Consider the following 18,557-nt stretch of genomic DNA (forward strand, 5'->3'; position numbering starts at 1 on the left):
TCCTCCTGCCCACGCCATTGCTGCTCAGCGCTGTTACTGACACGCCGACGTCGTCTCCGTCGTCGCCGCCGCTGAGCTGAACTAGCTGCCTCGCCGCCTCGATTTCCGGAAACGCATTAATCAACTCCATGGCGAAGCAGAATTGAGATTGGCGTGTAAATTTAGGAGCATGATCGACCAAGGCAGTCAGACAGACTGGATGGGATAATTAAGCTAGCGCGTCCCCGGAGGACTTCGTCCACGCTGAAGCTTAATTTCGTGGCTGGTCAATGAACCGGGTCGGGTCAAAGGAATTCTTATTTTCGTAAATACTAAATAGTTATTCACCAACAACTATCTCATATATATAGATTTAGAAAGTTCAAGCAATTAATTCAATTGATTTTTTTTAAAAATAAATTAATTAAGTTAAAAAGTGTCTTTTTTTTTTCTTTCTTGTAGCATTGTATAAAATAGCATCATTTTGAAGTTCTAAAATAAAATAAAGCTGTTTTTAAAAGCAGTCTTGATTAAAATTGAGTCAAAATAATTCTAAGGTAAAAGGCAAAACTAAAGTTAGAGTTGATTCGATAGATATTGTTTTCTAAAATGGAGCCATAATAAAAGGCATATTCTTTTTATTATTTTTCTGCATTTTTTTCACCTTTTATTTCAATTACATCGGTGATCTCCTCTTTGACACTTCTGTTTTTAGTCATCAGTCAGTTAGTCTGTGTTAGAAGGATGTTGACTCGATGAAATTGGTCCAAAGAAAAAAAGTGGTCAACGTCAACATACAATCTGTACCTGACTTGGAAAGAAAAGAAAAAAAGACCACCATAATTTGTACCTGATTTGGAAAGCAAAGAAAAAGGACCACCATAAAACTATATATATATATAGAAAAACTTCATTTCAGAGCATTTCATAGTTCACACAGCACACCAAGCAGCTTCTAATAATAATAATAAACACTTGGCTCAACATTACAAATTAATAAAACAAGAATAAGGTTTAGCTAACAACAAGAGACAGTCCTTGGAAGAGATAAGCCTTGAATTGAATAAATAATTCTTTTCAAAGTTAACAATTGTTTGGTTGAAGGATAAATAAGTTAGATCTGAAAGATTTTTGTTCAAAGATTAAAGATCCAGATGCTTGTGTTAAACATTCTATTTCAGCATACAAATGACAGCTTTAATCTCTAAAAGGAAGAGGCAGTAAGCCGAGAAGAATGACTCTTCGAAAGAAGATGATGGTGTCTGCCTTGCTATAACAAAGGAAAACATTCAAGTAAAATTCTTGGAACCTATTCTACAAACAGAACAAAAAGATCACATAGAAAGAACAAGGCGTGCCATTCATCAAGGTGTACCGACAAAGCACTTTTTGATGAATTCTACTCAGAATCGGATATCATTCATCGACCAGTGATCGTTTATTCACCTCAATCTAACAGTTTTGCAGAGAACAAGAATCCAGACAGATTAGAATTGAGCCTAAGACAGTGACTGCAAAACTATGGACAACTTGTTCAGTTTGTACTTCCTGTAATCTTTCAATTATATATTATAGTATCACCGACACATATCTCCAAAATGTTTGAGAGTTTTCTAGTAACCAAGAGAAAATAACATGACTAAACAACCACATCAATACGCCACTATATAAGCAAACTCGCCTTCCAACCAAATTAGAAGCCTGAAGCAGCATAAAGTTACCCATTCATCTCATAGCATCGTACAGCATTGGTTTGTTTTCTTGGCCTGCTTGTAGAACATCTGTGCCAAATAAACAAAATGATCCTAAGTTCAATCAGAGGATCCATAGTAGCAGTAAGATACGGAGTCTAGTGTGTGGTTCTACAAAACACAAGCATGCACCGTCAATTCGGATTGAAGATATCGATGCCATAACAATATTTCTCCTCAAGTGGAATGAATTCCATAATGATATATGATAGATAACAAGCAGACTACTGAGATTTATCCATCAGTTTTTAGCTTAAGTTTTGAATTTCCTAGTACTATAGAAGCTCGGATTGTCTACTTCAACTAGACGAGCACATTACCTGTGATGCAGCACTAAGATCAGAGCTCTTCTCCACCAAATCATCCAATTTCACTCCTCTGTCTAATAAATTCTCAATAGTTTTATGCTGGAAAACAGAAGGGATCAAAATGAGAAAAAAAATATATTTGTAAATGCGACCAAAGCAACAATAACAATCAAACATTATCTCACTAGATAAGGTTAGTGATATAGATCCTTCTATATCATTGGACTCTATCTCCTACTATATCATCATTTTTTTATCTTATTTTATTATTGCTAATCAAATCTTTTTTTATCTTTCTCTTCTTCGTTTGATGCATTTCTAATGATTTTTCAGAAGGAACCAAAGTACAATTTCTTAATTGTCACATTTCTAATGATTAGAAAATGTAGTTTAACAACAACTAACCAATAAGAAAATCTTTCTTATGAATCCACAGTATTTTCATTGACAATAACTTACCAAGATAATTTTAGTTTCGTCCAAGTCCCTTTGAATTTTAAACAATTTGTCAACCTCTGCTGGATCCTGAAGAAATAAAAAAGAAAAAGACTTTAAAAACAGCACTCGTAAAATGGGGTAGATGTTTTTAGCAGTAACAACTTAAGTATGAAAATTCAACTACAAGTTAACCAACAAACAACATTGCAATGAACTTCCACAACGATAAAATTCTGCACGCGAATCACTATTGTTCTGAACTTTGTTTGTCAAGGAGTTGAATAATGTCTGTAGTCTAATGTTTCTATTTCTTGTTTTTCCTGATTTTGACATGAAAGTCAGAATTTGCAGTTTCAGGATCGACCTTGAACTTTAAAATCGCATTATGAACCCATACTCTCAAATGCAAATTTTGTTGTATATATGATGATAATTTAATACCCATGAATTTGATATTGGTACTTCTTGAGTATCTACTTTGCACCATTTAGGTTTTACTGAGTTATATAAAGTATATTGTTACGGATGTTATAGCCCCTCACCAAGGACTCAGTCTATTCGGCCTTCGCCTGCCGGATCGCCCATTCGGCCACGTGGGTGTTATAGCCCCCATCTAAGACTCGACCCATTCAGCAGTACTGTCATTCAGTTCGGCAGCCCAGCCCTGTCACCACCCGTTCGGCAGCTCAGCTCTGCCACTCGGCAGCTCAGCCCTGCTCCTTCAGTTCGGCAGCTCAGCACTCAGGCCACTCTCCATTTAGGCCACTCGACATTCAGCCCACTCGGCTCAACAGTCCCGTCATAAACTCTCTCTAATAGTCAAACATCACTCTGAGTCTCCATCAATAATAATTAGATGTGATGTGAAGTCTTAACTTGACAATGACTTGTCAGAAAAGTCTTCCAACGCCATCCCTTGTCAGACTAACATTAATGGGGATGAGATATCTCAAAACTGTTCTTCTCGAGGCAATGTCTTGGTCTTGACAGCACAGATCTCATCCAGATCTTCTTAAGTTTATAAGAAGGCTCTGAAGGTATCAAAGGGGGGGCCTTTTTTCTCTCTCTCTCGCGGCTGAGCTCCGCTCTCTCTCTCTCTCGCGGCTGAGCTCCTCTCTCTCTCTCTCGCGGCTGAGCTCCGCTCTCTCTCTCTCGCGGCTGAGCTCCGCTCCTTCTCTCTCATCAGCCTTATCTTTTAGGGGCTGGGCATCTCCCTTTATGATAGTGTTTTCATTACAGTATTTTTCATTACTGTTCATCTTCTTCCTATATCCGTGGGCTGACTTGAGCGTCGGAGTGGCCGTCCGGGGACTCCCCGGCGCCAGGATGACCTCTTTCTCCGTGATGTTTCAGGGCCTCCAGGTGGCTGGTCCTATCTCCTTCCTCGGCGTGGTGGTCCTGAAGCCCTTGGAGCTCGCATCGCTCTCCTCCCTTCCCCCTGCTCCACTTCCACGGCGAGCGAGGTCTGGTGACGTGTCCAGACGCACTTCTCAACCGGAACATATATCCTTATGCAACATTTACATCAGTTACTAACTTATAAGAGGATCTCGCTTGACAAGTACCGAGTACACCTTGGATTTTGGAATATTAATACACAAAAAATCAAATAAACAACTTAGCAATCCCTCAATGTCAATGCTGATTAACACAGCCAATGGATAATCTCTGCAGATGCCACATCAGCTAAAGGATCACAGATAAGATAGTTACCTCTTATTTTGATCTTGTTTAAGAGACTATAATGACTATTTTCCAATAATCAAATGAGCCAGTGACTTGTTGAGGAAGGACTGAGGCTTAAATTATATTTTTCAGAATTAGAGGAATGAGCACCAAGTAATGATCAGTATAATAATTTTCCATGCCATTATTTTCCTGATAGTAATTAGAAAGGAACAAACCTGAAATTTTATCAATGCTTCGGTCAGATATAACCAGGGTTGAGTAGCATCAACCTTTACATCTCTCCAAGATTCACCAAAAGCCTTTTGATATTCATCCAATATCTATTACACGAAAAGTATGAAGTAACCTATCATTAGCAAAGGCACATCAAAATGATCAAATAGAACAATCAATGAGGGCTAAATAAGCCACGACTACTATTCAGAACAAATTTAAAATTAGCATGTCATAGAACACCATTTATCTTGGTTCACAAGAATAGCACAATGCCACGTACAATCATTTGCCTGAGGTAAAGGTGCACACAGATAAATTATCCGATACTAACACAGTAACTCGATGTCAAAAATCACAAAACAATTACAATGTTACAGGAATTACGGTTACAATTGACCAATATGGAAGCAAACATTATGAACCAATACCTGGTTTAGGAGGGAAAAGGCACTTCGCACAGGGTAATGATCATCCGTGAAAGCCAAAGCGCAAAGATCATTTCTGTTGTAAGAATGCACCTTGTATTCTATACAGAAGAAAATTGTTTTTAGATTAGATTAGCCCAATGACAAAAAAGAGAACACTGCCGAACAGACTAGTGATTATAAACTAAGGTAGTTTGAGAAGGATAAATACTTCATTTACGAAATTTTTTGTTAGAAATGTGAATGGAAATGGATTAAGAATGGCTCAAAGTAGAATAATAAAAAATTAAGATAAGAAGATTGGCCATTTACTGGATTAACTGCAGTCGTTAATTAGAGTTAGTAGTCGCCTAGATTTTAAGCCTATAAATACAGGCTGAAATCATCCATCCAACAGCAATCCACAGCCTCTTATCTGTTCCCCTCTAGCATCCTGTGATTCCTTCTAACGTTTTAATTTAAGGAAACTGTGTTCGTCATTGATGAAGCTGCCTTTGTTGGAATTCCGGTGTCAGCGCTGCTCTGCACCGCTTATATTTTTCCAATTTTGTAGTTTATTGTATTTTAAATTCTGTATTCCATTTTAATTTCTGTAGTTTGCCTAACGAAACTAAAACTAAGGTAGTTTGTTCCACAAGATTGATGATCATAGCAGATAAAACCTTAAACCAAGAAATCTCAACAAGTGCACAAAAAATTCGCAATAAGCGGAACGATTTAATCCCTCGAGGTTTAGGGTAATCCAACCGGAAAATGATGTCGAGATTCATACTGTGGCGACACAATAAACATTAAGACTCGAATATGTAGGGAATCGAGGGAACACCTTCATGCTGCACCGACTGGCGTTGGTCGGGCGGCGTCCGCTTGGCGACGGTGCGCGCGACGAAGAGGATGAACTCACGGGCGGCGAATCTCTGGAAGTAGCCGAAGCGACTGACGTCGGTGGCGTTAGCCAGCACCACCGGATCCGCCGCCTCGGACGAAGATGACGACGACGAGGCGGATGAGTTGAGGATCACGAGCGCCGTAACCCTCATCGCAGCGCCCCCCTGTCCCGATGCGAGGAAGAGGAAACGCGTGGGGCGGACGCAAGGCGAAGAGATCGAGAGACGGGATTCCGCTCCGTTCGATCTCAAACTCCCTCCCTCACGCGCTTGGAATCGAACAATTAAAGATGGCAGCGCAGTTCGAAAGGCGTTGAACAGGCTGGATTCCGCCAACTCTCCCACCAATTCAAATAACATAAAAATCAAATTAAAACAATAACTTCAATTTCTACAGATTGTTTTCATATTAAGAAATCAATCTAGATTGATTTCTTAATATGAAAACAATCTAAATAATACACACAGTCATTCTTGAAATCTGCCTTCTCTCTCAACTCCACGTGTCCTTGTTAATGTTGAAGGTGTCGTCCCCGGGACATGGTGCCACGGTAGTAACATTCTTGATTTAGTGGTCACCCAGGCACTCACGATTCGATCCCCAGCTACGGTGTATTTTGCAGAAGAGTTAACAAACTCTCAATCTTTTTCGCACGTGGATACTTCAACAAAGATTGTTAAACATAGATTTCCCATCAAATTTGACATCAATGCATCCTCCCGCAGAAGATTAAACTATGACCTTCTCAGTCGACACTGAACAGACTACCGATGTGCTATGCTCGTAGGGGCATCTCTCACAACTCCCCTATGTGTGATTAAAAAGTGATAAGATTCACCTTAGCCACTCCTCCACACTCCGTCCCAAGATCTGTGAAAAGGGATAAATTACGATACTGAACAACCTCTTAGATGGGAGGAACTTATTTTATAAGGGAATAAATCCATAGAGGATTCGAACCTTGCTCTGTGTGACAAGTCTAACATGTGAGTATCAATTCAATTATGTCCTTGGAGAGTAACTCTCTATGTGTTATTATTTTATCATCCGAGTATCAAATCGATTGTAATAGTTGGGGCCACCTTCGTAGATTAGAAGAGAGCACAGTGAAGCATCGTCACATGCTACGATCAAAATACAAATTCATTAAATGAATCGAAAATCAGATTTTAAAGAAAAACAACAACAAGCCGAAACGCATTCCAAATCATGATAACAAATTCTCATTTCATTCCTAATTTAATTAGGGCAAACAGCGACTGACTAGTCCATCAGATTCACACTAACTTAGAAAAGAGAGGGAGAAGGCTAGCTAGTTCATTGAATCAGGAGCACATATCGGAGAGGAGGCGTGCGATTGTGCCATTGAACCAAAAAAAAAAACATAGTGATTTATAATTTTAATTAAATAAAATCGATTTAACTTGGAACTCTAACAACTCCATAACAATTAATGCATCGTGTTAAATAAGTCAAGATTGCGAATAACACATTGCGAGCCCAATAATGATAGAACTCCTTTGACTATTTTTAACCTAAACAGAACCACATGTTTAATTAATTCCTGTGTTGAATGAGTTAATTCACCCTATCCGAATGTCAACCTAAAGCTCACCCACCCAACTACTTACCTACTCACCCACCCTCCGTCTCGAGTCACCAAACCCATCCACGTCAGCCACTACAAATTGAAACTTAAACCGAGTGTGTGTGTGTGTGTGTGTTTTTTTTAAAAACAAAAACAAAATTCCGAAAAGAAAAAAAATGTGAATCAAATTGTAGTTCTGCTGCGCTGGCACCTGAAACATGATGTTATTAAAATAAATGAGAAAATAAAACCGAAACACATTTAATTGCAAGACAAATTTTCGTTTCAGCTCTGAAATTTACCCTCCCTTTAAAGTAGATTCAGAATTTCGTGATCGTAAAAAGTTTAGGGCGTGAAATGGGCATTTTTGATAAATTTGGCGGAAAATTGAAATTTAACAGTAGCACGCGAGGGGCACGCTTGTGACCGCGACCCATCCCGTAACCTCCTATAAATAGCTCCACACCCACCCCCTTTCCACCCCCTCCGGTGACCTCACTTTCCTCTTTTCTTTATTTTTTTTTCCCCCTCCTTTCGGTTCCGGCGTCGATCCGCCGCCCATGTTCCCTCATGCCGACGACGTCGACCTCCTCCCCTACCCCTCCAGGCCGATCGCGGACCGGCCGTGGAAGGAGGGCGCCCCCAACTGCCCCCGCTGCGATTCGCCCAACACCAAGTTCTGCTACTACAACAACTACAGCCTCGCCCAGCCCCGCTACTTCTGCAAGTCCTGCCGCCGCTACTGGACCAAGGGCGGCTCCCTCCGCAACGTCCCTGTCGGCGGCGGATGCCGCAAGAACCGCCGTACAAAATCTTCTTCTTCGTCGTCTTCCTCCTCCTCTACCGTATCTCCTCCTACCATCCCCTCTCGTCGCCCCGATCTGCTGCTGAACGACGTCGCCTTCGACTCCGACTCCGCCTCGGCCTCCGCCTCCAGCGGCGACATCGACCTGGAGGCTCTCTACGCCAAGTACACCAACCAGCGCCCTCCCGATCTGGATCCCGTAGCTCCGGCGGTGGCCACGTCGAGCGAGTCGAGTTCCAGAAACCACCAACTCGGCGGCGCACAAATCGCTCAGCCGCCGACCGACTGTGACGGTGGAATGCTGGGCCAGGCCCAGTTGGAGCCCAATTTCGACGTCGAATTCATAAGCCCGATTTTGGAGGAATTCGAATTAATCCATCATCCGGATTTTCTATTGAACAGCGATGATTGGAGCTCGTTGGAAGCCTTTTATAAATACTAGCTTCACAATTTCATGTAATTTTCAAATATATTTATACACATTTATTTCCTTAAAAAGTGGGGAAATATAGAGACTTAATATATTTTCTCAAATACAAATAAGTGAATAATAAACTAGTGAAAAAGAAATATTATTATCAAGTTGGTTCATTCACTCAATACTTGTACTTCCTCCTTTATGGCGATGATAGTGAAATGAAACTAACTAGAACACATAGCTCACGATGAAATCGACATGGAGTGGATCGAAGAGTAAGTATATGCTTTAATTACATCAACCATAACTCTAGATTGCGACATTTGTGAGAAGGATGATTTATTTTATTTATTTATTTATTAATCATAAAATTTTGATATTATTTTTTCTACAAACTTTTGCTAACCAATTCATAATCTCATATAGTCATATCATACCAAATGCATAAATTAATTCAGAGTAAAAAAATGCTCTGGCTTCTAAGTCAATTTACTTAAGCTATAAATCTTCTCTTAAAGTAACTAATTAAATAGTTTTTAGGAAAAATAATTTTATGATGCACGAGGGTGATTGGGGATTAGGGAGAGGAATTAAAGAAGGTCCATGATCCAAGGCAATAATAAACAAATGGCTCGGGAATCACAACAACATGGGAGTGGTGTGGCCGGCTTGGGTTAGGAATAAACTAATTGGATGGATTAGTGTAGTTGTTTCTTGGGTTGTGTGAAATTTGATAGTTTTAAGTAGGGGTTTTTTAAACGGCCATTTTCCCGTGCAATCAATTTTTTTATTTCAAAATATCTTTTCCATCTATTTCAATTTTAAAATTAAAATAAAATTAATTTTTCTTATTTAAATCAAATCAAATTGAATATAAAAAAAAACTTAATTATTTTATTAAAAACAAGTATATAAAGGCCATCAATGACATTAAAAGGTTTAATTTTTTTTGAAAATTTATGTTATTAAATTCATGATAATTTTTTATATTTATTTTTTATTTTGGAAATTTTGATAATTTTTTAATATTTATTTTTTATTATTTAATATCTAACTACAAGAAAATAAGTAAAAGGAAATAAAATTAGAAGATCATGATGAATTTTATTATTTAACTTTTTATTAACATTCGTTTAGATTTTTAAAATTTTTTAAAGTTTCAAAATTAAAAGTAAAAATATGGATAAATTTAGTAGATCATTATTAATTTAATGATGTAAGTTTTTTTTTAAATTAAATTTTTTAGGATCACAAATAGTTTTATATGAAACTTTTTCTTGATGAAATAATTAAATTTTTATTTTTTATTTTTGATTTAGTCAATTTCAATTTAAAAAAAAACTATTTTTTTATTTTAATTTAGGATTTAAAATTTAAATAGATAATAAGGGTATTCTGGGAATTAGATGCGCCTTTTAAAAAATTTAAAAAATTACATGCGCCCTTTAAGAAAATAAAGGTGTTCAATTTGGTAAAATGCATATATATATATATATATATATATATATATATATATATATATATATAAAATTCATAAGTTTAAATACTAATAAATTTAATTAGTTAATATTTATAAATAAAAATATTTAATAAATTATATGAAATTTAATTATAATTTTTTTATTTTTTATTCAAATTGTTATAATTATAATTTTTTATAGTTTTAAATTATTTATAATATACTAAAATTTATATATAAGTTTCATATATTAGATAAAAGTTTAACTTAATTTATAAGGACAATTAATATGTTGTTGAATTTGATAAAAATCTTGAATTTGATGAGATTTTAATAAACAAATTTAAAGGGCTCTCGTTTACCTCCTTCATTTTGAGGAAGTCAATTATTCATTTATTTACAAAATAATGCACTTTGATAATTAGACTACTTGGGATACCGTGTTGATAAAATATAAGGGTTAATATATATAGTGCCTTAACACACAATTTACACCTTCATGTTGACTAATAAATATTGAGTAGAAAAGTAAGTCAATAATCGAAAATTGTGGCTCAATTATACATCACAATTGAACTTAGATGAGTTCTTGAAAATAAAATTAATACAATTTGTGAAAAATTCTAACCAAACTTGAAATTACAATTTTTTTTTCTTTCTTTCTTTTTTTATCTAGAATTTCCATTTCTTCCCCCACAAAATATAACATATATTATAGATAGGAATATTTAAATTTTTAAATAGATTCTAAAAAATTTCGTAAGAATCCTCTAAGAATGCAAAGAAAATGCCCCTTAATTGAATTTTAAAGAAACACCTAATTAATCCAATTGTTGTCTATTTATATCTTATACTTTCGTGAATCTTAAATGGAACGAATATTCTGAAAATAGATTTTTAGATGTGTATAAGTTGTGTTCTAAATTTATTTATAAAAAAAAATTGTTGTTTCATTATATTAGATAAATGGGAAGAATGGTTAGCTCATAACAAATAAGTTGGCTCATCAACTTAGGGTTTCCTTCAAATTATATTCTTATATAGTAATTTTTATGCCAATTCTATTTAGTCATGATTGATATATACCAAATATGATACTTCAATTTGAATGCACAAATGTAGTAACATTTTGTTTATATATCAAGCACATTAGTGATAAGTACTTGGTATATATATTATAAATTCGAAATAAAACTTATACATACTCAGAAGTTCGATCTTTCGTAAACTATGCCTTAGCTAGCCGAGAGCATGGGTCGACCCGAAGATGGGCTGTGGGCTGAAAATCCTCTTACTGTTCATCAGCTAAAAAAGCCTCTATGTCCGAGATCAAGTAAAGCTCAGGATCAAATTAATTACCATCAAAGATTCAATATTTTATTGATAATAATTCATTAGGTTGTAGTATTGTATGCACAAAATTCTCAAGAATATAACGAATTATGAATATTTTATGAATCACAGTATTTAATATCAGTAAGCTTCTAGGCCGAAGAGGATTCCGGCATGCTTCTCGCCGTCGTCCTCCACGAAGAAGAGCTCCTTCATCCGCCGGAACGCCTGCCAAGTTAGCAAACTGTCGGACCCGGCCTGGTGGCACCGCCCCACCGCCCGGCCCACCCGGAGTGCTCGCCACCCGATCCAGCCCTCCGTACAAGCTGTCGCAGTGCCTCATCATGTGCTTCATGTCGAACACCTTGTCCCCGAAGAAGACCCTGACCAGCCCCATGAACTCCCGGAGATTCCTCGGCAGCTTCCGCCGGGTGAGGATCCTGATCAGGTATCCGAAGTCGTAGGCGCTGTGGAAGGTCACCCACGCCACGGCGGAATCGTTGCACACCAGACCCGACGACATCAGGAGCTCGGCGAAGCGGCGGGAGTCGATCCCCCGCGCTCGGTTCTTCTCGAAGTCGATACCGTTGGTCTCGAGGAGCTTGATCGACTCTGGCGCGTGGAGGTCGCGGAGGGGGTCGAAATCGCGGAAGTTGAACTCCCAGAGATAGCGGGTCGCGCCGCCGCCGCCGCCGCCGAGGTCGGGGAGGTTGCCGGCGGAGTCGGAGAGGGTGAGGCCGACCTGGATGAGGTGGAGCGCGTCGACGTTGGCCTTGAGGACCGCGTAGCGCTCGTTGGCGGTGAGGGCAGCAGGGTGCTTCCGGGGGCGGTGGATCACGCCGGGGAATTCGGTGTCCATGGCGGCGAAGGGGAAGCGCTCGACGGCTTCACGGATCAGGTCGAATTCGGCGTCGAGGTTGTCGGCCCAAACGGACCGGATCTGGATCTGGACCGGTTCGCCGCCGTCGGCCGCCGATTTATGCAATTCCAGCGATGGCATCTTCGATCTTCCTTCGAGATCGCTGCGACAAGCGGCTCAATCCACCGGTTCGGTTCGACTTTCGCTGATGGGGAGGAGGAGAGAGCTTCGAACTTTTTATAGGGAGGAGAAAGAAAGGCGACGGGTTGCTTCGCAGAAAGGGGGAGAATAAAACGGACGTTGGTTGATGGATCTGATATGGCATCCTAGCCGTCGATCAATGAACCCGGTTCGGCGACGTAGAAACGAAGTCAACTATTCTGTGCGACCGGGGGGCGCGTAGAATCCCCTGGTCAAGATCAGATGTGACTTATAGGACAGGAAACGGCAGAAGACAGGCGGGTTCGGGAACCCTACGATGAAAGTTGAGTATTTTTACCTGTACTGTGTTTTGATGGAACAGCCAAGCGCGGAGACGAGGAGTCGGCACGAACGTGGAAAGCGTGTTCTCGTAATAAGTGAGTGAGAGATCGAGGTGTCGGTTTTTTTCCTTATAAATAAATGTAGCAATTTATTGGGATTAATTCTTAATTTGACTGCTGAAAACTTTATCAGGGACTTGATATTCCTGTAATAAATAACTATAAATATATATATGAGAATTGAAAATGGAGAGATGCCCCTTACTTGGTCATGAACAAGTGTGGCACGACCTAAAAAAGTGGGCGTCAAACATGATTAATGAGCTGGCGGCTACTACACTAATCTACTCCACGAGGGGGTTGCCGCCATGTGGACTAAAACTCTAGATTATGGCGGGGTTGACCGGATCTATCTATCTATCTATCAGCGGCCAGTCTTGGTCGTGCGCCAAGTCCGCGATGGCTTGCTACATGATTAATAATTAATCCTTCGACGTAACAGCTACTCTCGTGCTTCCTCTCGCCTTCCTTCTTGCGGGCAAGTCAAGCCCACTTCCATAGGAGGGGGGAATTGAAAAGTCAACGTCACAGGCACGTCAAATCGCTAATCCTACTGCAAAAGGTTGGAACCGCCAACCTAGCGGCCCCCCCACCCCGGCCCCACAAGTATGAGGGGAATCGCTAATCCTAGTTGAATATTATCTGTGGCCCTTGCTAATCAAGCTGGTCAACGTGACCAGGCGCTGAAAAAATAGTCTCATATAGAAGGAGGAAAAAACGTGTCATTACTGATTATAAAGGATAAATATATATAGGAAAGATTGAAGATTTTGTTGTTTGTGTACCGAATAAGGAAAATTTTAGATCGAGTATCGTCACCGACCACCTCTCCTCTTTGGTATATATCTCTCACCTCTTAATTATCTATCCCCTTCTCTAATTACCTAGTTATCCCTTAAGTCTCTTCTTAATTTACTATCATTGTCAATCCTTTTATTGATACTAGGGGATAGGATCCCTCTAGTAGATCCGGCCCACATGGGATTTGTAGATCCGAGACCTAATAGTCTATTAGAGTTTGTGAGCATATATATGTCTTTATTTATAAATTAAATAGGACAAGTAATGACACTAAAAGGAAGATTATATATATATGATGCATGTTGTTCACCTGTAAATCTTTATCGCCATCCACCCTTAATTTGTTGCCAACAATTTCTGTCCCTCTTCTCCTCGACTCCATTGCTCCTCTCCTCTCCTCTCCTCTCTCCCTTATCTTCTCATCTCCTTATCTCCCAGAGCTACTTGCCACTAGTGGCTTGCCCACCGATAACGATGGAATTTATCGATTATATATGAGAACTCGTGATTGCTATAGTAAATCTACCATACCATATCTTGCAACTTCCATAACCACCTATTTACTAGATTTTGTTATTGTTAATGGGTCGTCACTCTGGCCTTAGATCTAGATATTCTTTTTCTTTTTTGTTAAATTCTTGATAGTCAAGAAATATAACAACATTTTCTTTCAAAACTCTTAAAATTCAGCTCTTTATACCTTTCAAAAAAAAAATCCTCTTTTATAAGATTGTAGTTGTGAGTATTTTCCTCTTAATAGTAGATTACTCATCGTCGTCAGTCGATCAATTACTACTTTTGTCCTTAAAGCATTGTAATCGTACCGTAATCTTGGCCTGTTAATGATGCTTTGTTGAAAAATTCAATACCATTATAGTCTTGATCCGTTAAGACCAACAACACGTTTTGATTCCACTTGTAAATTGAATTTAATTTTGATTACATTGCAAAAAAATGTCACATCAAACTTCTGATGAGATTATAAATCTGTAGCTCTGCAACAAAAGGTGAAATACCTCAATAATTCCACACGATGAATTTTATGCACTAAGTATGAGGAAATAAATCAAGAAGCTACAAATAACCACTACGAAAAAAATATTATCTCGTCTTCGGCGATATTTGACTTTTGTCCACTATAATAAATCTATTCCATAATAATCAACTACAATTTGCTCTGCAATAATCAACTAAGTTATTTTTGTTCTTTTGAGGGGGGCTTATCCGAAACCAAGTTATTTTTGTCATTGAGGAGATAATGCTGATTTACCTGCCTAATTAGGTTGTGATACTTTCTCAGAGAAATGATTCATTTTAGAGGATTTTGAATTTAGATTGTTAAAATTTTGCTGGTACACATCATGGGTGACTCGACAACAATGACCATTGAGTTCCTTCGGGCTAGATTACTATCTGAGAGGACTGTTTCTAATGCTGCAATGAAAAAAGCTGACCAGTTAACTAAAAGGGTTAGTCGTATATGCTGTTGTGCTTCTTGCAGGGAAATTTGCTTTGGATGTTATATGATTTAGTAGGTTTGTTAATGTTTCATGTCAGGTTGTTGAATTAGAGGAGCAACTTAGAATCATGAATATCCAGAGGAGGAAAGCAGAACAGGCAGCAATGGAGGCCGTCTCCATTCTAGAAACTAAAGGGATATTAATGATCTCTCTGATGCAATCGATTCTAGCTCTAACAAAGATGAAGGTCCATTGCTGAGAGAGGGTGTGAGGAAGACTTTGGAAAAAGTGAAGTTTGTACAAAGGCAAATGAAGAGAGGATTGTGGTTGGAGATGGACAATCAAATTCTTACCTCGAAGATTCATCCTCTCAAGTTGGGAGCTTGTCATGGAAAAGCCATAGTGGCAGCCCAGATTCGAAAGCAGGACAGTCCAAGACAGAGGCGAAATAGTTTTGTATCATATGTTGAGTCTTCTCCGAAGTATAACTTGGGAAAGTCATGCCGCAGAATCAAATGGAAAGAATTGTGGTTTGATGGCACTGACTTGGTGCTCTACCAGATCATCGGCAGATATGGGAGATGATTATGCAGTTAATCGTGTTGACTTAGCTAACTTATCTGTGAAAGTTTCTGGAAGTCTGACACCTTTGGCAAGTTTGGAAATGAAAGAAGCTGATGCAATTGGGAATGAGAGAGATGAAGAAATGGAGAGAGTTCTGGAGCAGCAAGCCCAGATGTTAGGTCAGTTTGAGGAAGAAGAAAAAACTCAACAAGAATAGGAGAAGAAATACAATGAGAATAAAAGCTCAAATCTGGTAAGGTTTTCCTTATGACATATGGAGGCAACCATGGTTTCAGATCTAGTTTAGTTTAAAATTTTTGCAAAGAGTTTTGGCTATTTCCATTTCAAAATATATATTCTTTTTATTGAATTATCATATGTCACAAATAGATTCACCTATAGGCATGGTTGTCAAGTTTGCCACCTATAATCCAAATTGTATTAAAAGACTCAAATCTCCACTAGCATCTTAATTGGCTATGATCTCATAATCTTATCGACCTTATTCAATGTTCTCTCAGTCTTCAATGTAAGACCTTGATTCTCACAATCATTTAACTTAGAAAACTCAAATCTCAAGTAGGATCTTAATTATATTTTGATCTCATAATTCTATGATCTGATCCTATGTTCTCATTCCTAAGTAGGATGTTGATTCGAACAATCACGACTTCATAGGAAAGCCACTAAAAAGTAGGAATTTCTTTAAATTTAAATTTCAAGTAGAATTTTTTAAAAAACCATTTCCATTATCATCTATTCTAATAAAAGTTGGACCAATAAAAATATTTTATGATACTACAACAGACATTCTAATTTTATTTAGAAAATAGCGTGAAAGTTTCAACCCTTCACAGTTGTATTACATGTTCTACTTATTTTCTACAATGATGCAATTTTTAGATGTTAAGGTAATAGTGTATATTGAAATATATACCATAAATTCTAAATTTCAAATACAATTTAAACAAAAATGTTAAATGGTAGTTTTACAATCCTAAGCTATAATTATATGATCTGTTCTGATGAATTTTCCATGATTCCTAGAAAGGATCTCAACCATGACAACATTGACTTCAAGGGCTTTTAACTTTACTGAGAACTTGTACTACTTTTTTTCCCACTCATTCTCCTTGCCTCGATAGTGCAAGTCCTGTGAAGCCACAGCTGTTACATTCTATTTGTATCTACAAATTCTTTATTTCTGACTCAGGTTTCCTAATGCAATCCTCTATTTTCCATGTCTGTTTGCTTTCTTTCTCCTATCTGTATGTTTGTTTGCCTCGCATATCCAATATGTTTTATCCGCAAGAACTAATGCTCTAAAAGTACATCCTATATTTTTTGGTATGAAGAAAATTTCATAGACAATAGCAGTCTATCAATTAGCACTTCTTATATTTTTACTTTATCTTTGTTCACTACAATTTACACTTTCTCCACTTTGAAATCATTCCCTTGCTGTTCCAGAGCTTGCTTTCCAAAACGTGTTCAAAAATTGGTCAGGTCTATATATACAAGTTCTTTGCTATTCTTGTTGAAATTGCTTTCCTAAGCATTGTGATCAGAGAAGCTGCATATTGTTACCAAAATTGTCACCATTTTGATTGTAAATCATAGAGCCAATGCTATTTTTTCTATTGTATTTTGGGCATATGAACATTTTGGCTAATAGTTTTGTCAATATTTTTCTCTCATTCTTTTTCTCAATATTTAGGGCCTCTCCAAATCTGGGATACTGATTACTGTGTCGTGTCACTGAAATCAATGCTAAGCCCCAGAAAGATGCATTTGCATGTTTTGAGAAAATAGTATATGAAAACTACCAAGCAAAATCAGATGGTACTGTGATTCTCCCTGGGAGCCAAGAACTTGAATGTCCATCTAAACATCCTGTGCTTGACATATCGAATGGTGTACAACCTCCTAATACATCAGATGGTGAACATCCTGCAGGTAATGCATCAAATGATGAACATTCAGGAAATATTGACAACAACCTCAAAGGAAAAGGTTAAGAATCGAATGCCTTCTGCCTACTGATCTATCTGGAACTCAAAGTAGAAGTAACTTTTTGGCTAGTGTCGATGGTTCAGTGGTTTAAGTAGGTCAACAAGTGGAAGTCAGTGACATTGAGGCCTGCTTCGTCGAGATTGCATTTCCAACCCAAGTAAGCACAGTGTCTTGCTCTTTTCATAAGAAGAGTGATATTCTAGTGCATGAAAACTCTGGCATTGGATCTAGTAATAACAATGATATACTTGCACAAAGCCATATTGATTCTCTACCAATTGGAAGCCATTCTGCCACTAATTCCTGGAAAGAGATACAAAAATGGCCATTATCAAGCAATCAAGAACTATCCGATATTAAGTTAGGACCTTTGATGTGAAACCATGGTACCTATTTTGCCTTACAAGCTGCCAAAATAAAATTATTTGAACGCTGTGGCATGCGTCAGTGTTGGTAACATTTTGTTGTATCTTGAACCCTTAACGGAGCTGTGTTCTTTCCTATGCCGAGATGCCTGAAATGCCTGCAAAGAGTTTGCATAATAGTCAATTTCAGCATTAGTTTTTCAGATAATTTCATTTTTGCCTTCGTAAGTTCAACTATTTTGTAAAATTCCTCTCAAGTTACGATACAGTCATTTCGGTACGGGTCTTTAGATTTCTTTTGCTAAATATCCTTCGTAATCTTTGTATTCTTAAACTATCTTCTAGAATTAATTAATTCCTCTTGTGGTATTTTCAAATTCAAGATTGTTAAAATGCTTCTCAATGCTTTTGCAAAGCATGTGCTGATTGCTTAATGATCAACTTGGTCAGGATGAAATGAGCAATGTGAATGAGTTTAGTTTCGCATTGTGAGTTTTGAGGATTGATTTATATTTTTTAATATTATAAAATTGTATGGATTCAGTTTGTCAGTACGATTAGTACTTGTCTGTGAACGTGGTCGAGCCATTGAGAAATTGACGTCCAACAAATCTATTTTAAAAAATTGTCTAACATGAGCTGTGACAATACTCAACG

General features: G+C 37.9%; 3 protein-coding genes and 1 pseudogene across 3 annotated transcripts; 2 read left to right on the forward strand and 2 right to left on the reverse strand.

The window, feature by feature from the left end:
* Window positions 1-1,533: 1,533 nt before the first annotated feature.
* On the reverse strand, window positions 1,534-5,884 carry LOC141844340 (VAMP-like protein YKT61). The gene is made up of 6 exons (XM_074732379.1): window positions 5,633-5,884; window positions 4,810-4,907; window positions 4,381-4,485; window positions 2,498-2,563; window positions 2,051-2,137; window positions 1,534-1,760 (listed from the first exon to the last, which is right to left on the reverse strand). The coding sequence occupies exons 1-6, from the start codon at window positions 5,844-5,846 to the stop codon at window positions 1,710-1,712; spliced, it is 621 nt and encodes a 206-aa protein (XP_074588480.1). The 5' UTR covers window positions 5,847-5,884; the 3' UTR covers window positions 1,534-1,709.
* A 1,931-nt stretch (window positions 5,885-7,815) lies between these two features.
* Window positions 7,816-8,578, forward strand: LOC141844610 (dof zinc finger protein DOF1.2-like). The gene has a single exon (XM_074732653.1). It carries the CDS (start codon window positions 7,843-7,845, stop codon window positions 8,527-8,529), a length of 687 nt encoding a protein of 228 aa, XP_074588754.1. The 5' UTR covers window positions 7,816-7,842; the 3' UTR covers window positions 8,530-8,578.
* A 2,741-nt stretch (window positions 8,579-11,319) lies between these two features.
* Window positions 11,320-12,359, reverse strand: LOC141843748 (putative CCR4-associated factor 1 homolog 11). Its single transcript, XM_074731781.1, is given in 2 exon segments — window positions 11,320-11,597; window positions 11,599-12,359. Coding segments are annotated over 2 exon segments (858 nt in total). The 5' UTR covers window positions 12,297-12,359; the 3' UTR covers window positions 11,320-11,437.
* A 2,500-nt stretch (window positions 12,360-14,859) lies between these two features.
* LOC141843941 (uncharacterized) lies at window positions 14,860-17,914 on the forward strand (annotated as a pseudogene).
* Window positions 17,915-18,557: the final 643 nt, after the last annotated feature.

The sequence above is a fragment of the Curcuma longa genome, chromosome 13, assembly GCF_044706935.1.
Source record: "Curcuma longa cultivar G26 ecotype Majalengka, Jawa Barat chromosome 13, ITB_CL_G26_1.1, whole genome shotgun sequence".
Classification (NCBI taxonomy): domain Eukaryota; kingdom Viridiplantae; phylum Streptophyta; class Magnoliopsida; order Zingiberales; family Zingiberaceae; genus Curcuma; species Curcuma longa.

What these genes read in the sequence shown, in the direction of transcription:
- LOC141844340 (XM_074732379.1), bottom strand. Translation starts at nt 5,846, where the DNA reads ATGAGGGTTACGGCGCTCGTGATCCTCAACTCATCCGCCTCGTCGTCG. An exon ending in CCTTTTCCCTCCTAAACCAG is followed by an intron (nt 4,486 to 4,809) that starts GTATTGGTTCAT and finishes TTCGTGTAATAG; the next exon opens with ATATTGGATGAATATCAAAA. An exon ending in ATCTTAGTGCTGCATCACAG is followed by an intron (nt 1,761 to 2,050) that starts GTAATGTGCTCG and finishes TATTTGGCACAG; the next exon opens with ATGTTCTACAAGCAGGCCAA.
- LOC141844610 (XM_074732653.1), top strand. Translation starts at nt 7,843, where the DNA reads ATGTTCCCTCATGCCGACGACGTCGACCTCCTCCCCTACCCCTCCAGG.